Below are 21035 nucleotides of genomic sequence, written 5' to 3' on the forward strand. Positions count from 1 at the left end.
AACAATATTTGTGAGTAATGTATTGTAATATCTCTTAGATTCAATTAAAAAAAAGACAAAAAAAAACATGAACCTGGTGGGGAGGTTTGTGCTCTATGAGATTGCAAAAATAATTATTGATGTGTAATTGAATGATTCATAAATTGTATTGAATAATAATAACTTTGATATTTAATATTGTTATTATTATATTGATAATAATAATTACTAATTGATTGATTAATGGGATCTCCCCATCTGCCATTCATTGGACAACCAGATAACAGTATTTATTTACTTATTTGCCCGTTTATTTTTATTTGTTTTATATATTTATTATTATTTTTTTAATTGAAACCGGTTCTAAATCATAACCAGTTCTCAATTCTCAACCATAATTTTGAGGGTGCGGAGTCAGATTTTCAAGAGCACAACTCTGTCTGAAATTGTTTCCAAAAGAAAACTTCTTATCTTTTTTTATCACATGATGTAGCGACACTTTTGCTTGAACTCCATTCAAGGCTTTGACTCTCTGGGGGCTGTTACCTAGCAACGCTATATGATGTAGTCGTAGTAACCCGTAGTGATGCTTCAATGTAAATAGCTAATCTCTTCATGTAAAACTCTCTCTCTTTCCTGTTTCTGTGCTTCTGACATCATTGTTAAGTGAAGAATGTGAGTTGTTTTATTTGAGATCAATGTGTGGTCATTATCTCTTCCTCCCTGTAGACGACACACTGGAAAGGGACAGTGTCTGTCTCCGCACGAAGCCTCGTTAATTTAATTAGCAGAGTTTTATCTAGACAAGAGACACAGCTTGAGCTTTGCACTCACAGTCATGTCCCCTTGTTTTTACTTCCAGCCACAAGCATAGTAAAATTGGAATAGTTCAACATTTCTTACCATTTGCTCACGATCTTGTCATTCCAACCCCATATGGTGTTCTGTATTAGTTGTAAAATGTCACCAATATGTCACTCTAAAAATGTTTTCCATGCTTGGACTGAAGGTTTTTGCCATTAAGCTACAGCATTTGTGCTTATTTGGGACATTTCCACTCGTCTGTTTTGTTTCACAGTCTCCCGCAGTAAGAGGCAACGACGGAAGGATCGACTCCACAGGCCTCTGTTCTGCTTTCCTTCCCTGTTTGCAGTTGCTAGCTTTGATTTGTTAAAGCGCAGTCTCGCGCCTCCGCCTGTGCGCTGCGGAGCCAATATGGCTGCCGTGCTGTTGAGCCATAATGGCTGTCTCAGCGGGGGTTTCCCTCCACATCCTCTCTGGTCTGTGAGAGATAACGCAGCCTGCTGATTACTGCACCACTGCTCAGATCTCTCATTATAAAGCCTGCGATATTTAATTTGAACATGGGGTTGTTTCTCAAAACACCACCTATATGTGCCGTCAGTGGCAGGAGTAGTTTTTAGGAGATTCTTTCATTAGTTCATAACACCCCTGTGTGCATCGGATTAAATAAAGTTTTATTTTAAGATGCCTGTAAACAGAAAGTGAGAGAGTGCTTCACAGCTGCTGTGTGGAACAGGTAAAGAACTGGAGTTTTTTTTTAGTGGTGCTTGCTAAGGAAAGGAATGAAACCTTGAAAAAAGAAATGTTAGGGTTGATACAATTGTAACATTATAACATTATATGTATACTGTATGTATGTTATGTATGTTATGTATGTCTGTAGTGGTCCTGATGATTTGTTAGTGTGACCACATGACTTTAATTTGGCAAACAAAAGAGTTTTAATATTAAAACAGTTTTGTCTGTTGGACCTTATGACTTTGTCAATTGCAACTCGAGTTTGATACTGCAGGCAAAGATTTTTTATTATTGTTTCTTAAATATACATAAGAAGAAATAAAACACTTTTTTCTGCAAAATCAAAACCTCTCTATGATAAGTTAGTTGAATTTGTTGGTCACACCACATGACTTTGATTTTGCAGACAAAACATGTTTTTATTATTAAAACACTTGTCTTTTTGGATCAAGTGGCTTTGTTGGTCTCACCACATAACTTTGTACAATATATTTATATTTTCTTAAATGTATAAGAAGAAAGAATAATAAAACACTTTTGAAAAATCAAAGCCTCTCTATAATAACTTAGACCACGTGACTTTGATTTTGCAACCAACAAACAAGTGTTTTTTTAATATTTATAATAAATAAATAAAACAAGAAATAAATTGTGGTGCGACCAACAAAGTCATGTGGTCCAACAGACAAGTGTTTTAACTTACCATAGAGTGGCTTTGATTTTGCAAACATGTTTTATTCCCTCTAAAATATTTAGGTAATAGTAATAATAAAACACGTTTGTCTGCAAAGTCATGTGGTCTGACCAAGTCGAGAAGTCCAACAGTCAAGTGTTTTAATATTAAAAGCAAAATCAAGTCATGTGGCGTTACCAAAAAAGTCTTGTGGTCTTACTACTGTAACTCATCATAGAGATGACTCCTGCAGATCCTCATGACTGTGTTAAGGTCAACATGCCTCTTAAAATATCAGATTATTTGGTGTTTTCATGACAAGGCAAGTTTAGTTCATGTTGTAAAATGTCATGTGGTGCAAGTTCTCAAAACGTTAATATTTATGAAATATAAATATAAACAACTGATTAAGATGTGAAATATCTAGTTTTGTAATCATAATCTGATACTCTAGCCATGACGAATGAAGACGAGGTTTTAGGGTTTCGTGAAAGAGTATGTGGGTGGTAAACGTACGCTCTCAGATTGATGGAGGGGCCTCTAAATCAGTGTGGCCCAACTCTGAAATCAAAATCAGCACCTATCCCATTCTCTTTAATCAAGGGAAAAGGCAGACCTCCCAAATTACACCGCCAATCAGGTCATGGGGTTTTAGAGCGTGTGTGTGTGGAGGTCCGACTTTTCATGTAATCAGTGTCTCTACAGGCCAGCGACTTCTTAGTGTGTATCCCTCATTAGTGCTGACTTCTCCCATCAGATCAGCATCATCACAACATGCTCTTAAAATCACTGCTGTTGTTCCCTTTTACCAGGCCCCTCAGAGTCAGGTTCGTACCTGATGCCCTCTTTAACACTCAATGCTGTTGTTCAAATAATAGGCTTGATGGCAGGCTCATTTACTCAGGGGGAAATAAAACATTATTTTGTAACTTTACAAGTGTGTGAGTCAGCCCTTCAGCTTCCTACAGTAGGTCCCACAGTGTAATAGTACCATGCAGCGACCAAAGTAAAATTTGCCAAGCACCAAATGTGAAAATCTTTCCTTAGCAAGTAAATAAAACTATTAGCTGGTAACTATTTTTTAACTATTGGAAATTTAATGTAATTATATTTTAGTTGGATTTCTTATTTTAGTTGAATATTATATCACGCATACATAAAATTTATGGTATGCAAATTGCTTATCTACCAGCCATTGGTAGGTTTGACGGGAAGCTGATTTTGGACTCTAGTACCACATTTCTTATAGCCACTAGACAAATGGCTTCTACTTCACATGCAGTCCATCAGAAGCTATACAGTAGGTTCACTAAAAGCCTAAGATATAATTATTGATCCTCATGGTTGTTGTCTTTCATTTGTATTGATTGTGTGTGCGAGAGAGTGAATGCGAGATGAACCTGTCTCGCTGTGATTGAGAGCTCTCTTTATGGATGTAGCTTGAGCAAGTATTTGTTGTCCCATCCTCAAATTCAGTCGTCCATCTGACATTCGGCCCATTTTCTTCGAAATGTCAGTTATCTTTTCGAATCGCCGACCTGAACGGTTTATCAAGGTCCATTCCAGGTTGTAAGGAACATTCATTTTTACCCACCTACTCTTGACACACTTCACTAAGATCCTCATAAGTTTTTAGATTGCCATCATCTGTTAGTGTGATGACCTTTTCATCTTTGATGACACTTTTTCTTTGATTTCCTCCCATCTTTGAAATCTAAAAGCCAGCAGAACTCTTTGTGCTGCACGCCAGAAAACAAACAAAAAAAATGCTTAAAATTATATTTCAATCAATTTTTTTGTCCTTCTTTTGTACTGGAAGCACAGAAAGGTGGAGACTCAGTTGGGTTGGACCTGCTGCTGTTTTGAACATTTGTGTTATTGGGAGCTTTTTATGTCTATAAATGTTCCCCTTCATCTATTCATACTGCGGGAGACAGCAAAAGGATTAGGAATAAACAAACAGGCATAGATTTTAATTCTGAAAAGCAAAGTGATTTTCTGTAAATATTTTATTTTGACACACATTTTCACTCTCTCTCTTCCTCAGAGTGGCCAGTTCTACAAGGTGTCAAATGAGAACTATCACAAGGCAGCAGACGAGGTCAACGCCAAGTTCAAGTGAGTTCAGAATTACACACCATGGCGTTCATCAGCTTAAAGTCCAACATTAATACAGCTTATATCCTGCCTTTTCAGACGCAATACATTGTGTAAGTAAGAGGCATGTATGCATATGTGAGCACACACTGATGCTGGGTAGCTCCTTGGCTTCATTACATATTTCACAATGAGCATTTGTTCTAGCATCTCTGTCAGTTCCCATTTACACAAGGCTGTAATTAGGTATGGTATAGGTTTCATTTAAAAAATGAGAATTCTAACGTTATTTACTCGCCCTCATATTTTTTTAAACATCTTTGTTTAGAGAATCCAAGCTGCTCACTTCCATACAATGAAAGCCAATGAAGACCAGGGGCACCATTATAAAAGCAGCCCTTATGAATCATCTTTTTCTGAAGCCATGAGAAAGCCTTGTTTAAGGAACAGAGCAAAATGTAAGGTGTTATTAACTGAAAATGTTGCTTGACATCATTTACTTCCATTATATGGAGAATATCTTGCTATAAAATGACTCCTTTTATGTTTTACGGTAGAAGGAAAGTCCTACGGGTGTAAAAAGAAACACATGAGGGTGAGTTAATGATGAACAGAATTTAGTCAAACTATCACTTTGAATCTACAAAAAACATATGCAATCATGCTTCGCTACTTCATCCGGAAACACACTTAAGATGTTTCCATCATCTGTTCTGACAAACTCCGATAAAGTCTTGTCATGAATGTGAAATCTTGACCATTAGGCTACTGTAGCTGGAAACATGTAACTGAAGAGCCCTACAATTATAGGACATTTTGGCTCCATATGTCTTAATGTGGCCTATTAGCCCCAATAGTAATGCATGTTGGTAAAGGGGAAGTGAATGAAGGCCAGCCTGTTTCAGGACTAGCCTGCGCTCACAAATCGCATTAGGCTGTCATTATCCCTCTTCCTCAGTGCCAACACAGGGATCATCGTCTCTTTAGAAATGTCAGAAATTGATTTGTGGTGTCCAGTGGGGCAGGATCGGAGTCGGGAGGGGGGAGGTTGTGCGGCTAATGCTAAATTGCATTAAGAAATGCATTAAAATAGCATTAGCCTGACATGGTTCTTCGCACAGGCCTGGACTGGGGTGTCATGTGACCAGCGGGGCAACAGTGGATGCTGTGATTGGCTGATTGCATTAGAGAGGTGCATTAGCAACGCTGTGATTGGATTACGGGGTGGAGGGAAAAGCGTGTGTGAGTGGGCTTTTTTCTATATAATGAAATGTCTTCAAGGTCTGATGTTTCACGAGGAAAGACGCAGCTTTACTGACTGCGAGAATAATGAGGTTTAACTGCATGTGCGTGAGAAAGAAGAAAGGAAACATAAAAGTCTCTGTATTATATGAATGATGGGCCACAGGTGTGTGTGTGTGTGTGTATGTGTGTGTGTTTAGGTTGTACATTAGAAACAAGTCTATCTGTATTGCTTTTCCCAAATGGATATTCCAAACATATCTCCCCTCTAAAGGGAAAACAGGCGATAAGATCCTATCAGGAATTGGGTTGAGTAAAAAGAATTAAGTATATTTTGTCTGAGCCTTTTGATTTCCTGAAAGTTGAAACTGCCCTGGAGATGGAGGTCTAAATCTGCATAATTGATGGAATTAACATGAGTTTGAAATGATAATCTTTTACTTGAAGTTGTAAATGATCGTCTCTTCGACGTCTTTATTCTCTCAGTAGCTGAAAGCTTTAGATGTGCTTGTGGGTTTGACTTCTGGAAAAATCAGTCTGAGGTCAAATGGTCTAATTGCTTTGGGATGTTTGCACATCTGTAAAATAAAATGCCTATTCGATTTAACATGATTTATTTTAATTTACCTTATTCCACGAATAACAAAGGGGTGTTGTAATGTTTTTTGCAATGCCTTTACATCTGTATAATAACATCCGATTTACCCAGGGTAAAGCATGTTCCTTGATCGACACCCTTTGTTTTAGGGTTAGGCCTATCCTTATTGGTGACTTCTGAGACATGAATCAGCAGCCGTTGATGACAGATTGTGTCTAGCAACATGGCAAGTTTAGAAATGTTCTATTTATGCAAGTGTGGAGTGACTAGATAACACAAACAATGAAGAAGTTTAAAAAAAAATCCTGTGAATTTCTCTGACCATGTACAGGGACAATATAAGATGATGTGTGAAAAACATCTGTGATTGTTCAGCTTTGATATTATATATTTATATTAAAAAAATATATATTTTAGGGGTTGAAATATTCTAGAAACTGGAGCTGCACGATTAATCATTAACTCATTTTCTAGACGTAAATCATTTTCTCGATTCAAACACTCACACGATTACAATAATTGAGATTTTCACAGAGGTAATGGGATTAAAGTTTATAATCCAGATATAAATGCTGATCTCTAAGGTAGCGATCAAAATAGTTAATCACCTTTTGAAAGAAACTTGACACTTTAAATAACGACTGTATAATTACATCATTACACCAGTAGGTGGCGACAAGCAACTGTTCAAAAAAGTATTTGATTGAATCATTCATTCAAAAGATTCGTTCAAAAATTCTGATTCATCCAGTAATGAAACAAGTGAAGTATTTATGAGTAATTCAGTGAATATTTTATTCAAACCATTTATTTTTAAAATAATTCATTCAGATTAATTAGTAATTTTAAATAGATTGCAGCAATTAACATTTTGTCTGAACAGCTAGTAAATTGCGTTATTTTGTTTAGTTGTCCGTTCAGAATCACGGGAGAATCATGCAGCTTTAATAGAAACTGATTGGATGTCAACAAAGTAGTGACGTTCATAACCGCTTCTAGGCCAAACAGAACTCAAAACACCTTTGAGAACCAAGCAATACAGTGATGACATGGTGAACTGAACTTTAAGTGATGGGTTTGGAATGACATTTCTGTCATCCAATGGGTTATGGTTTAAGGTTGGGAATTTAGACTTGGAAAATTGGTGCAAGTAATGTTTAGGATTTAGAGTTAAAGGATAGGGTTTAGTTTAAGTGAAGATTAAGATGTTAAGTTTGAGGTTAGACAGTTAAAGTAGAGGTTAGGAGCAGGTTGGAATTAGAAATAATTGTTAAGCATCAGATGATGCTGAAGAATACATGCACAAATGCATGCATTCAATGCTTGTCTGCTCACACACACACATATGAAACAGCTCTTCCACACACTTATGCACACACACACAGCCTGTTGAGCTATGCGGCCGTGGATGCTGGTTGAATTACAGATAAATGCTTGACTGGAAGAATGGGATGTTGTCTTCAGCCACCTGTCAGTGCTGACCTTTGCCTCATCCCTGTGATGCTGTGTTTAAGCATGCACTCTGTGTGTTTGTCTTGTGTCCCCAGGGTGTTACCGAACTCTGTCACATCAAAGCAGTTTCACAGTGTTGACCTCTCCCTATGTTCTGCTATCTTCTGTTCTCTAAATGGGTTTAAATGTCTCTGCTCACCCAGTTTAGTCGCCCATTAACGTGTCCTGTTTAGGTCAAAGTGCACTTGTTGGAATTAGTGTTCCAATGCACTACGCCACATTTTCACATCACTATCAGTCTGCTTTTCATGAATAGTTAAACTAAAGCCATTTCTCAATGTGTGTTCTTAAGTGATCTTGTGTTCTCGTACATCATCAACCGTCGAAGTTCAATTCCAATACTCAAGAACACAAGTACAGAGAATGCATGAAAGTACCCAGATGTGTTCTTGATATTGAGGATGCATCGAATGCAGACTTGAGAGAATCAAACCATTAGAAATTCAAGAAGACGCTGCGAGAGGACGATGTACGGAAGCCTGTAAGCTTTAAACCTCTAGCTCTCACTTAAAAGACTGACGCCGCGCGAAAGAAAACATTTGTCATATTTTGTTTTGCTTCATTTTAATAAAGTGATAAAGGCCTGGAGACCGTTCTTTGCGTTCTTGGAATTGAGAAACAGTCCAAGTATAGGTTGAAACATGTGAATTTAGTGTTAAGTAATAATAAATTATTTATAGTAGAAAAATGCATTCTTTTTTTTTTTTTTTTTTTTTTTTTCTAAAAAAAAAATCTGATATTATAGTTTTTATTAGTATATTATACTTAGTAAAATCAATTGTTTTGAATGTTATAAGTGAATATTTTTATTTCATAATAAATTGTAATTATTCTTATTATTATTATTATTAAATGTTAAATTATAATTATGTATATTACATACATTGTTTTCCAAAAATTACATTTGATGGCATTATTAAATTATTTATGTAACTTTCAGTGATTGTTAAAAGACAGCAATGGAATCTTAATCTTCTTAAAAAATAGGAAATGAGCATTGAAGTTCTAATATCAGTTGATATCCAATACAGTACCAATATATCTTGGATCCCTAGCACCTTCATTTGCATATAGAGGTTATTTTGAGACTGTGTGTTGGTATTTCTCACGTCTCCTTGGAAAAGCCCCATAATCCACAGCAAGATCTCAGACTATAATAGTCTGCTCTTTAGAAGGAATAACTCCTCTTAAAAGGCCATGAAGTTTGACTGCCTATTGAAGCACAGCTTGACCTGTCTCAGAGAACACAATTATAGCTATTACAGTGAAATATAAGTGAACGGCAGTAGACAAGCCATAATATTTAAGCTAAGTATTCTGTTTTAAAAGAGGTCAGTCGACGGCTGAACAGCAAAGAATATCAATGCGGAGTAAATGGCCTTCTCACTCAACAAGAGGAGCTCCACACACACAGTTATGACTGGTGCTGTCACAGGTTATCAAACCCTCATCATCTTGAAAGTGTGTCTCCAGACTGCAGACGGACCACTCTTAGCTCTGTTGCATCTTTACCTATAAATCATTCCTCCAACTCCTTCATCGTTGTGTTTTGTCTTTCCTTGCCTTTCTCACCCTGGTATCTGACCTCTGCTCATCTTCTCCGTTGAACCCCCCCCCCCCCCCCCCCTTTCTTTCCAGCCCGACAGGTAATGGGACGATGCGAGTTCATTTCAGAGTCCGTGGCGTCTCCTCTTCCCTCTCGCAACTGATGGATCATGTTTTAAAAACGACGAAAATGAGTGCTTATCATTTTTCTTCGTAACTGCTTCATTTGTTTTGATTTCTGTCTGCCTGTCACACACGCCGTCAGCTCCTAAATGAACATACATGTGTTTTTTTCAGAAGTGGACGCTTAACCTCTTCACCCCGCTAGACTGCGAGTGCTCATAATGATGACGGATAGTCACATGTCTGTTAAGAGAGAGACGTCTCAGTTCATCCGAGCCGACTGTAAAACACTGGAGTTAAATACGCAGCGCCGGTGGACCGATATTTCATTAGTCTTGATTTGAGAGAATTAAGACTGTTTGAGAAATGTGTGCTGGTATTTTAACAAGCGGAATGCAGAGGGAAGAGGGTGTCTTTGTGCCTTTCGTCTGCCGTTCCTCCCTGCGCTACTGTGCCCGAATGGTTTTTTGCCTAGTAAATCCCCTACAGACCAGCACACCTATAGGAAGTCCTTCATGTGCTAGTGTAGGTTAAAAGGAAGGTTGTAGAACCATGGAATAATTTAGAGCACAGTTTCTTTCTGTCCTTTCTCCTCTTTTCCCTGTCTTTCATTCAGAAGCTCTCTCTTTCTCGCTCCTCCTGTGATAAAGCATCTCATATCTGTGTGTCTCTCTCAGCCCTCGGTGTCACAGTCATCCGAGCGCCTGCTCGCTGTGATTTATGACCCACATCTACTTCTTTTCTTCCAAAAACCATTTCAGCTGGATGGAGGGATTTACACGCGGACATAAATAAATATATACACGCCTATGATATCATAGAGCTGTCCTGCTTTTTGACACCCGATCTGTGGGTTGCGAGGGAGAGAATGGGAGATAGAAAGAGAGATGGTGAAGGTGCCATTCAGCTGTGCTGATTTGTGGATATTTTACCCATAATGCCATTGGCATTAGGTTTAAACCTCAGATGACGTGTTTGAACAACAAAGCTTTTTCCCTCCTATGTTTTTTTTCTCCAAAACCAATTTGCATACTATCCGTTCTATATAACATAATATTTAATATTAGGAGTAGTGTGTCCCTAATCATAATTTGTAGTATGCCAATGGTGATGTGCTTTATCTGAAGTATACATGTTTTTTTTTTTTTTTACTGTTCAATTTTGGGGGCAGAATGAATTTCTTATTGTTTTTGAAAAATGTCTCTTATGCTCACCAAGGCTGCATTTATTTGATAGAAAATACAGTAAAAACAGTAGCATTGTGAAGTCTTCAGAAATCATTCTTATATGCTGATTTGGTCCTTATATTTTGCTGAAATATTTCTTATCAATGTTGAAAACAGTTGTGCTGCCTAATATTTTTGAGGAAACCATGATATTGTACTTTTTTTTTTTTTCAGCATGATTTGATGAATAGAAATGTCAAAAGAACAACTTTTTTTTTTTTGATAACATTATAAATGATCAAATCTTTACTGTCACATTTGCTAAATGTTTTTTTTTTTTTTTTTAAATCCCACTCCCAAATTTTAAACGGTAGTGTGTGCTTATATTTAATTTATAAATATATAATTCATAAATATAATACATTTAATCTTAAGGTTTTTAGCTGCCCCTTATGTTTAAATGCAAAGCGCGATACATAAAATATCTAGTTCTGTATCATGCTTTTTAAGCTAATATTGTTCACAACCCTTAAAGGGTTACTTCAGGATTTAGCATTAAGCTTTGTATTAGTAGAAAACCTGTATTATTTTCGAATTACCATGCTTTCCACCCTCATATCCCCCTGAGACAAGAGATTTATGTATTTTTTGTCTGGAAAAAATCCTCCGATGACGCAAAAATCGTCATTTTGCGTCATCTGAGGATTTTCTGGTCAGAGGCTAAAGACTACAGCCAGTAGATGGCGTTGTTCCGCATGTTTTCAGCCCGCCCATAGGAGGTGGGATCTCACTCACAGAATGTACAGTCAGCCGTCTTTCTTTGGAAGCTAAGCTAGTAGGCTCTTGTTCTGTGGAGAAAGCTGAATAGTAGGAGAAAGCTGAGTAAGTAGGGGTAAACAACAACATCCTCCTTTTCCCGGACTTGTTCGGCGGGCGAGATCGTTCAAAATGTCCGGGATTCAGCTTTTGCGTTCTGTGGTCGCCATTCATTGTTTACATGCACATGCACCTTTTGTTTCAATCTAACTGAATTCATTCCGATTGGTGAATCTGAATGTAGTGTTTACATGAACGCTAAACAAGTGATCGGTTGATGTGCGTTTTACCATTGCTAAGAAAATTCCCGCTCCTCCGTGAGAGATGAGATACCCGGCGCGTCTCAGTAATGACGCCACCGGCCTCGCGCCGTTCTCCCGCGGCCGTCAGCCTCGTCCTGCTCGCCACAGTAAACATAATGAATGGCGACTGTAGAACGCAAAAGCCGAATCCCGGACATTTTGGCCCATCTCTAAATCACTGGCAAACTCATCACGTAGGCTAGCCTTGTTGTTTTCAACTACGCACTCTTACCGGTAGACGTGGCCTCCTAAGGCAGCGAAGCAAGTGCATTCTGGGAGTTGTTGTCTTTCATCCACATAAGCCAAAAATACATTTTCTGGCTTTTCTCGGTCTAGAAAGCTCCAAATTCAAAAATTTCTTCACATTTCTTCTACTTAAATGACCTATTTTAAATACACATTCATCTTCCCAGAGGTGAAGTATCCCTTTAAACTATAAAAAAGGAGTTTGTGACTCTTTTGACTTCCTCAAGTATAAATGAACTGAAGGAGACTATCATACATATTTTTTTTTTATAACACGGTGGTATGTCCCAGTACTGCCATACGGTTTTATTTCATACTTAAAATTATATACTTTTCCATCACCAGTATAGTACCATTACCATTGTCATTTTTGTCTAGAAGGGGGATGATGTGTGATGGACAGCAGCTGTGTGTATTTGAGTGGACGGATTGAGGAAAGGACAGAGAGATAGAGAAAAAGCGAAGGATAAGAAAAGAGAACGGGTGAATCCCCAGTCCTTCCGGGACCCAAAGAGTTGGGGTGGTGACTGACAGCGGGCGTCCATTCACTCCTTCATTCATCTGCCCTTCAGAGCAGCTAATATGAATGACGGCGCGGATTAAACCGCGTCTGATCTAAAAAGAGCGTCTCCTTGAATAGAGCAGGATAACATCTCCCTCCCGCCCAATCCTTGCTTTGCCTTTTGCTGTCCCAAAGGTCACCCCAGTCAAATGAAGAGTTTTGTGTGTGTGTTCTAATCCTCCAGGGACAGAGGTGAAGTTTCGTTTTTGGACACGTTGGGCCTCAGATTTCATGGGAATCGGGTGGTCTTCGTCAATATGCCCAGTGTGACCCGCTCTATCCTCAGTATCTTCTCCAAAGAACGATATTTGGTTGGAAATGTGCTGTTTTTTGTGACCTTGAGTGATAGACAAGTTGTTGATAGCAATCTGCAACGTTTTGTAAAATCCAGCATGAAACTCAATGCTGTCTGGGTCAAACTTTGGATATTCTGGGGTGTTTTGCAAATACATTTTGAAAAAGTGCTCTTGAGTTGAGTGCACAGGTTGCTTGCTAAATATCACCATGGTAGTTTCTGCCAAAATATAATTACAGTTGCATAGAGATATTGTTACTACATTAAAATGTGGAAATCTCTATCATTGAGAGAAAAGGAAATGGAAAAGACTGAAGGTTTTATGGTTGATTTTATTTATATGAATAAATAAACAAGTAACAGTAAGCATATAATAACTGTTTGTTGGAATCCAATTTGGTTAATCTTACCTAGTCATGCTTGTGGAAGATATTCATAATATTACTGTTTTACTGTATTTTGCATTAAAAATTCTTAATTATTCCAAACTTTTGATTGGTAGTGTGTATTTTCCATTTTGCTGTTAAAGAAAGTTGCCATGTATAATATATAAATATTTTTAAAATAGGCCTTCAGTTGTAGCTGAGATATATGAAAAAGATTCCTCAGTAAAATAAATAAATAATATCTGTGTTGCATGGTTGTTTAGTTTAATTTTCTCAAAATGTAGATTGATATTGCATTCTAATATCAGACAATATATCATTTATTTGCCAAAATGTCCATATCAGTGCAGACTGTTGGGCTCAGACACATGGGACAGCTGGAGGGGTTTAGATGCAGGTGTGTTTGTCAGTGAGGGACCATCCCGCCACCAGAGAATCTACACATTGGAGACATAGCATAAGCTGCACTGAATAATACTGCTTTCTATTGTCTGGACGGGTGGCTTTACTTAGCTATGGTCAAGAGGTAAAACTGTCACCAGAAGTTAACTAAATCTGACAATTAGGAAGGTTGTCAAAAGGCAAAAATGATTAATAAAGAAGGAAAATTTTTGTTTTTTTATTTTAAAAATTAAGGGTGTGGGTTTATAAATGTAAACCCATTGTATAGTGTGTGTTCTTTTAGGTTAAATGTGCGTTTTGTTCAGGATGTCTACGGCCTCTACAGCTGATGTATGTCTTGAATCAGCACCTTGTTAGACCTCCTTCAATGAGATTCAACATGCAATTATCCTGCAAACTAATTCTGCACAAATCAATTCTGCTATTGACTAGTGATTGATCTGATGTTTACTTGTGAAAACACAGCAAGAACATCATTTAACATCTCTTTGTCACTGCTACAGGATCAGTTTATTAAAAATGGAAAATGTAACTATGATGAATGACCACATTCATTTGCTAAATTTGTCTGTCCTCTGTTTCTCTCTCTCTCTCTTTCTTCCCTTCTTTTAACTTTTGGTTCTCTCTCTCTCTCTCTCTCTCTCTCTCTCTCTCTCTCTCTCTCTCTCTCTCTCTCTATCTCTCTCTCTCTCTCGCGCTCTCACAGGCGATATGAAATTAGTCCAGTGTGCACTGACCTTCAGGGGCAGATTCTGAAGTGCTACAGAGAAAATGCTGGGAAAACTCTGCTGTGCTCCAACATCGCCTCTCAATACCTACAGTGTGTCAACAATGCTAAACAGGTGAATATGTGAGTGTTTGTTTATGCCTGATATTTTCACCACTGGATAGTCTTAGTTTAGTTGAATCAGATCCAAAATATCCTTAACATGATGTTTATTCAGTTTTATTTTTGCTAATTTTGTTTTAACCCAAGTTTAAGAACTGTTGAAATGTTACATTTCACAGAATTTTACTATTTTTAACTGTCAAATCGATTAATCGTGATTAATTGCATCTAACATAAAAGTTTGTTTCATCTAACATAAATATATATATATATATATATATATATATATTAGGGCTGTCAAACGATTAATCACGATTAATCGCATCCAAAATAAAAGTTTGTGTTTACATAATTTATGTCTGTGTACGGAGTATAATTATTTTCTATATATAAATACACACACATGCATATATATATTTAAGAAAATGTGTTATTTATATATAAAATATTTATATATAATATAAATTATATATAATATAAATATATATACACAGTATATACATGCAAATATTTCTTAAATATATACATGCATGTGTGTGTATTTATATATAGAAAATAATTATACACCGTACACACACATATATTATGTAAAAACAAACTTTTATTTTGGATGCGATTAATCGCGATTAATCGTTTGACAGCCCTAATATATATACATATACACATACAACGTTTTTTATTTTTCATAACTTATTTTTTATTTATATGGTAAATACGTGTACAATTTGAGATCTTTATTCCAGGGCAGCTGAGATGTTAAATGTTAATGTTTTAATATAAATGTAAAATAGTTTGTAAAAGAATCACTCATGCAAGTCAAAAATTTTTGCCTCATTTGCCCATAGTGCTAGTGGTGTGAATTGAGACACATTCTAGTGTGTGTGTGTGTGTCTTCTGTTTTGTGCATTCTACCAGTTCCCAGTAACCCCAGTGTAGGAATTAGCATCTACAGCTGCTCTTTAGCCTCCAGCATTAAGATCCAGTGAAACAGCCTTGCCATCCTCTCCAAGCTCTGTAACACACTCTCTGCCTGACCCACACCTCCATTTTGCAGATCGAAACTTTTGCCTAGCGTTCTCTTCACTTTCTGCTTGGCTACAGGCGCCACTAAGTTCACTCTAAATTGTAGGCTCAGACGAAAGAGTAATTTCCATAATACCAGCTGACAGCTGCTGTTCTTGGTGCGGCCTAAGTGTGTGTTAAATGAAGTAAGTGGAAACGGGGACAAGAAATTTAAATAGCACCGTCCCACAATCCCCCACCGCCGCAACATCCCCCGGTCCCGATTCTGCAATGCAAGGATGGCAATGGGCAGAATTGGACCGACCCTCTCTGAAAATCTCCTCCGCACACTCCAGCAATTCCACGCAAACACAATTTATATTCAGATGGGTCTTTCCATTAGATTTTTACAACGGCACAGTTTTTGGGTAGCGAGAGCAAAAGAGTGTTGCCCTCTTGGGTATTAGTTTAATGCAGCGCTGTGAATTCTGCAGCACTTAAGCAATACATCATGTAAATAAAGAGATGTTTTATTCATAGTTGTGTATGCGCCGAATTTACCTGTAACTTCTTTAGCATCTCTAATGTTTTTGTGTTTGCGTATATGCATGTTCGTGTGCTCGGGCCTGTTCTTAGTATTGTTGTCTGGTAAATTGAATATGGGTATGAGGTATTTTCTGATTTCATTGACTCTGCTGTGAGGATCAGAGCTTACCTGTGTAATAAGCATTTATTAGTCACACAGGAACACCAAAAAAATAACAGCCAGATAACAAAATAGCTAAACAGCTTATGTGCTGTGTCTATGTGTGAGAAAGAGAGATGGAGTCCTATTCCTCTGCAGCCATGCAAAGTGTGTGAATTTGGAATTTTGTTTTGTTTTATACCAGACCTGCAGTGAAATGTCTTTTGACAAACCATATTTGTACTGTATATAAGCAAAGTATCAATGTGATTTAAGAGATTTTAATCGGAAAAATTACTGAATTTGTGTCTGTTCTTATTCCAAAGACTTTTTGTTTGCTGTTTTGTTTACACATATACTACGCAATGGAAATAAGCTGTGTGTTTTATCGGTATCCAGTCTTTTATCTTTACTGCAAACTCATAACTCTGATAAAATATCATTTCTATGTATCATGTCTGTTCTTCTTGAAAACCAGGACAGTGGTTTTCAACTGGTTTTTAGACCTGTATTTTAAATTGGATGTCAAGTATAGTGATCTAAATACCAATGTGTTTATCATAAATATTTTATCTGAGTAAAGTCGCACATTGAAATGTAGTAATACTGTATCATCATTAGCTGCATTGGCTGAACAATATGCAAGTTGAAGCCCTATTTAATCTGTAATATTTTACCTTGCATAGTTTTGTTCATGATTCTTGAGGATGTGGGCATGTCAGACACCCTTTCCATGTTGGCATCTGTTTAATTCAACTAAATCTTTTATCAATGAACAATTGAATTTGGACCAAAATACTGTAGAGTTTGATTAGACACCCTTTCACCCGCAGAACTACTTTGAATGCTGTGTATTGTGTTCTCCTTGAATCCCTGGCCTTTTTTTTGTAGATCACAAAGTCTGATTTGTTGGCCAGTCCTTGCTTGTCTGTCTGGATCTGGAAGTCCCTCAGGATCTTATCCTTGTCGTTTTCAGAGAACACGGACATAAGCACTATATATTTGTATAACTAACTCTTATTGAAAGCGTCTAGATAGAGTGGCTCTGTAATCAGTTGTCACCATAGCTAAAGAGGAATGAATTCCCCTGATACAGCCTGACCAGCAGAGAGGGTAACGACAGTGATCGGTCATGGCTGTTGCTTTGTGAGCGTAATTACTCCATGGTTTATCTTTGCTGGACTGATAATATTTTGGCTGTGACCTTCTTCTCCTTCTTCTATCACTTTGTAAAGCAGTGACTGCGGTACAACCCCGAGCCGATAGTGCCCTGAGTCCAGAGATAAAGCACACGCCCTCTTCCTCTCTAAGCACCATGAATACTACTTTATCACCAGCGATCTCTCATTTGCTCTTTCTTATTCTTAACGCGTGGTCAAACACTCCTCACCCTCCCTCTCTCTCTCCCTCTCTTCTCTCAACTGTCGTCCACTCTTTCAGAAAAAGTACGGAAGAGTTTGTGACTGCAGCATCTGTTTGTGCCAAGACGTATTTTTCACTGGCTTAAACTTGTGTCCTATAGAGGTTTGGGACACATGCCACCACCTGTTCGAGTGTTTTTCCTCTACTCTAGAACTTTCCGCATATTTTAGCATTATGATACTGAGCTCACAAAAGCAGTGAGTGCCTGAGAGAGATACACTGAGGTGCCTTAAAGGGATTTATTCACCCTCATATTGTTGCAAGCCATATGGTTTTATTTCATCGATCACAAAAAGAGATGTTTAGTCTGGTCTTTTTCATAATAAAAGTGAATGGTGACCAAGGGCTGTCACACTACAAAAAATGATTAAAAGCTTCATAAAATTACCATATTGAGCAATTTCAATCATATAATAAAAGTGAATGGTGACCAAGGGCTGTCACACTACAAAAAATGACAAAAATCTTCATAAAATTACCATATTGAGCAATTTCAATCAGTGTAATTATTATTTATATACTATTGAGTAATATTTTAAATTAGCGTTTATTTTTATGTTCATTTTTCATTCTTATTTTGGTTTAAGTTGTAGTAGTTTTGTGTTGTGCTTTTATCATTTCTATTATTAGTTATTGTATTTTAATAATTCTATTTAGTTTATTTAATTTGTATTTCAGGTTTCCTTTTGGTAATTTTACTTGTACTCATTTAAATTCTTTACTTTTTAGATTTTAAAGTAATATTTATATTTTATTACATTTTTATCTTAATTTCAATTGCTGTTTTTTTAAAGGGGTGGTATAATACACTTTTCACAAGGTGTAAAATAAGTCTTTGATGTCCCCAGAGTGTGTGTGTGAAGTTTTAGCTCAAAATACCCCACAGATATTTTTATATAGCATGTTGAAGTTGTCACTTTTTGAGGGTGAGCAAAAACACACCGTTTTTGTGTCTGTTTCTTTAAATGCAAATGAGTTGCTGCTCCCGGCACAGGGGACGGAGCTTCAAGAGCTTGTGTCCTTTTACCTCACACAGACATGCACTGAAAATTTCAAAAACTTTTAGCCTTTTATGTTCAAACCGAAGTCAGAAAGATGGAGAGATTCTAGAAGAAGTGACAACATGTAGACAACATTTTCTGAATGGTTAGTTGGTGTAGTGTAGTTATGTGTAGTTGTCTTCTAGTCATTGATTAACATATTTTGTCTTGATAATCTTTAAATCGCATTCCCAGGGGTGGGGATTATGTAAATTTTAGGGTTAGTGATGTCACTAACCCGGGAGGAATGTCTTGTAGTCCCTACCAGCCGTTTGTTGTCGTCTTTAAAAAGCAATTTCTTTAAAAGAAAATGTCTCACTTTGATTTGAACTTTGAGCGTTGTAACTTTGCAGATGTTGTTTATGCTCAAACAGCAACATTACAGACTAAATAAAGTTAGAAAGTGAAATCATATTCAACCACCCCTTTAATAACTTTAGTTTTAGTTAACAATAACACTGATTTATATATGTGCATATCAAATTTGGTGCTTTACAGTCTGTTACAATAACTTTTGCCGTCAGTGACACCAAACCTGCTATGACACTTCTTGACATGCCAAATATTATATATGCAAATTGTAAACATGAATAAGATTTAAGAGATCTGTCAATGGAAACTCTTTGATATAACAAAATCGATCATCTGACTTCAGAAGACTTGGCATATAGTCATATGGACTATTTTTATAGTATGTTATGTACTTAAGTACTTTTATGATGTTTCCCCGTTATCCCGTTTCACTCAGATTACATAAAATGGGTTGCAATTGCAATTTAATGTGTTCATATTAATGGAAGTTCAAATGAGGACGAATCCGTTTTGTTTTCTCTCTAAACCTCTTCACCATTGCTTCTTCCTTTTTTTTTAATAGTCATAACGCCCATCTATCTTCACCACCTCACCTTTTTTTTTCTCCATACTCTCTCCTTCTCTCACTCGAGGGATTCTTATTTCCTGTTATCGGGTGCAGTAGCCTGTGAGAGATGTGTATTGATGGAAGAAAGAGCCGCATGTTTACGTTTGGTTGTGTTGGGGCTTTTTGCTTCCACCGTGGCTTGCCTTGTGGTTCATCTCTCAAGAATATGCACACATGCACTCACATTCCCTCCCTTTTTCTCCTCTAAATCTCTTTTTCTTGTGTATTTGCATGCAGATGCCTTGGAAACGTGCCACTGCATCTCTCGCTTTTTTCCTAACAAGAATTCTGTCTTTTTATCTTTGTCTAGGACAAGTTGAGAACTGGGGGTTAAGTCTCCATGCAGGAAGAGAGGAAGACCTGTTTGTGTCTGTGATCCCACCGTTTATCGACTGTTCCCAAGGAAAGAAACCACCCGGAGACACACCTGAGCAGAACTGAACCAGGATCTGCAGTGAACTGAGAGATAGATAGACACCCTTGAACCTTCCTTTTTTCCTGTACCTTTCCCCAATCACTTTTACCTTCCTCCTACCTTCCTGTTATTTCTCTTTAATCCAGTTAGGAGAAATCACATTCTGAAAGGGACAGAATTAGTAAGCAGCGGCGATCGTAGGTGGAACTCTAATGTTCTGAACACCTGAACCAAAAACGTTTTTGGTTCAAAAAGGAAAGCGTTCATTGAAAACAACCGAACTAGACACCAAATATTGGCCTCACTAGGCCAGTCTAGACCCAACCGCAAAAAAATCGCAGAACTCTGAAATCGGAGTTGGTTCTAGATTCGGTCCATCTGGCCGCTTAGCGTTTATTTATCCAGCCGCCATACCTGTGAATCCACCCTTCTAATCCACCACAATCCTCCATCACACTCCCCATTGCACTAGTCACATCTTCCAGCTGTTCATTGTGTTTTTGCGTGTGATGTTCATTATCGATTTTTTTTGTCTTGTCGTTCACAAGTTTCAGGTCGAGCCCCTGATCTGCTTTAAAAAGAATAAACAAATCAAACCCTAAACCACTTCTGACTGCGTCCTATTATTGTCTTAATAGGAGGGCATGATTAAATGCATGTATCAAATAAATTACATGACTAACCAAATTAATCACAAATAAGCCTACAAATTCAGTCCATTTTGCAATCAAATTTGAGTTTTTAACTTGTCAATCATGACTTGTTTACACATTTTAAAATGTTTTTAATTTGTTGTTTTATGCTTTAGTTAAATTGCGTGACAAATAATCCGAATATCAGATCAGCCTTCAGCCATTACACCGTGTTTCTCTGTTTTTCAGTTATTGTGCCTTGTGTTTTACATTCTTTTAAATGCTTTACACGTTTTAAATGCTCGTTTTTATTTATAAGTAGAAGTTTTTAATATTCAGAAGTTGCTCTCTTAATAAGTTCAATTGACTGCATTAGTTAAAGGGTTAGTTCACCCAAAAATGAGAACTCTGATCAGCTTTTCTTTGATCAGTGAATGTTTCTTTGATTAGCGAACACAAACAGATCCCCAACTGTACTTGAACATGAGAATAAACCTCATTGGATCTTGCGGAAGCTCAAACGTGCTGCGTAACACACGAGAATGAACCTCATTAGTAGAGCTCGAGCTTCTGTTTACCACAACTGATGTGTGACTTTTAATTTA

The 21035-nt window shown here is 37.2% G+C and overlaps 1 protein-coding gene across 5 annotated transcripts in view; it reads left to right on the top strand.

Moving 5' to 3' along the window:
* Positions 1-20406, top strand: part of chchd3a (coiled-coil-helix-coiled-coil-helix domain containing 3a) — a 67362-nt gene extending 46956 nt beyond the window's left edge. For all 5 annotated transcript variants that reach the window (XM_079868258.1, XM_079868259.1, XM_079868261.1 and 2 more), the window contains 3 exons: positions 4242-4312; positions 14193-14328; positions 19694-20406. In XM_079868258.1, coding sequence (XP_079724384.1) covers positions 4242-4312; positions 14193-14328; positions 19694-19717 — 231 coding nt within the window. In that variant the 3' untranslated portion in view covers positions 19718-20406. The remainder of the gene's footprint in view (positions 1-4241; positions 4313-14192; positions 14329-19693) is intronic.
* The last annotated feature ends 629 nt before the right edge of the window (positions 20407-21035 follow it).

The sequence above is a fragment of the Squalius cephalus genome, assembly GCF_949319135.1.
Source record: "Squalius cephalus genome assembly, chromosome: 4".
NCBI classification, from domain to species: domain Eukaryota; kingdom Metazoa; phylum Chordata; class Actinopteri; order Cypriniformes; family Leuciscidae; genus Squalius; species Squalius cephalus.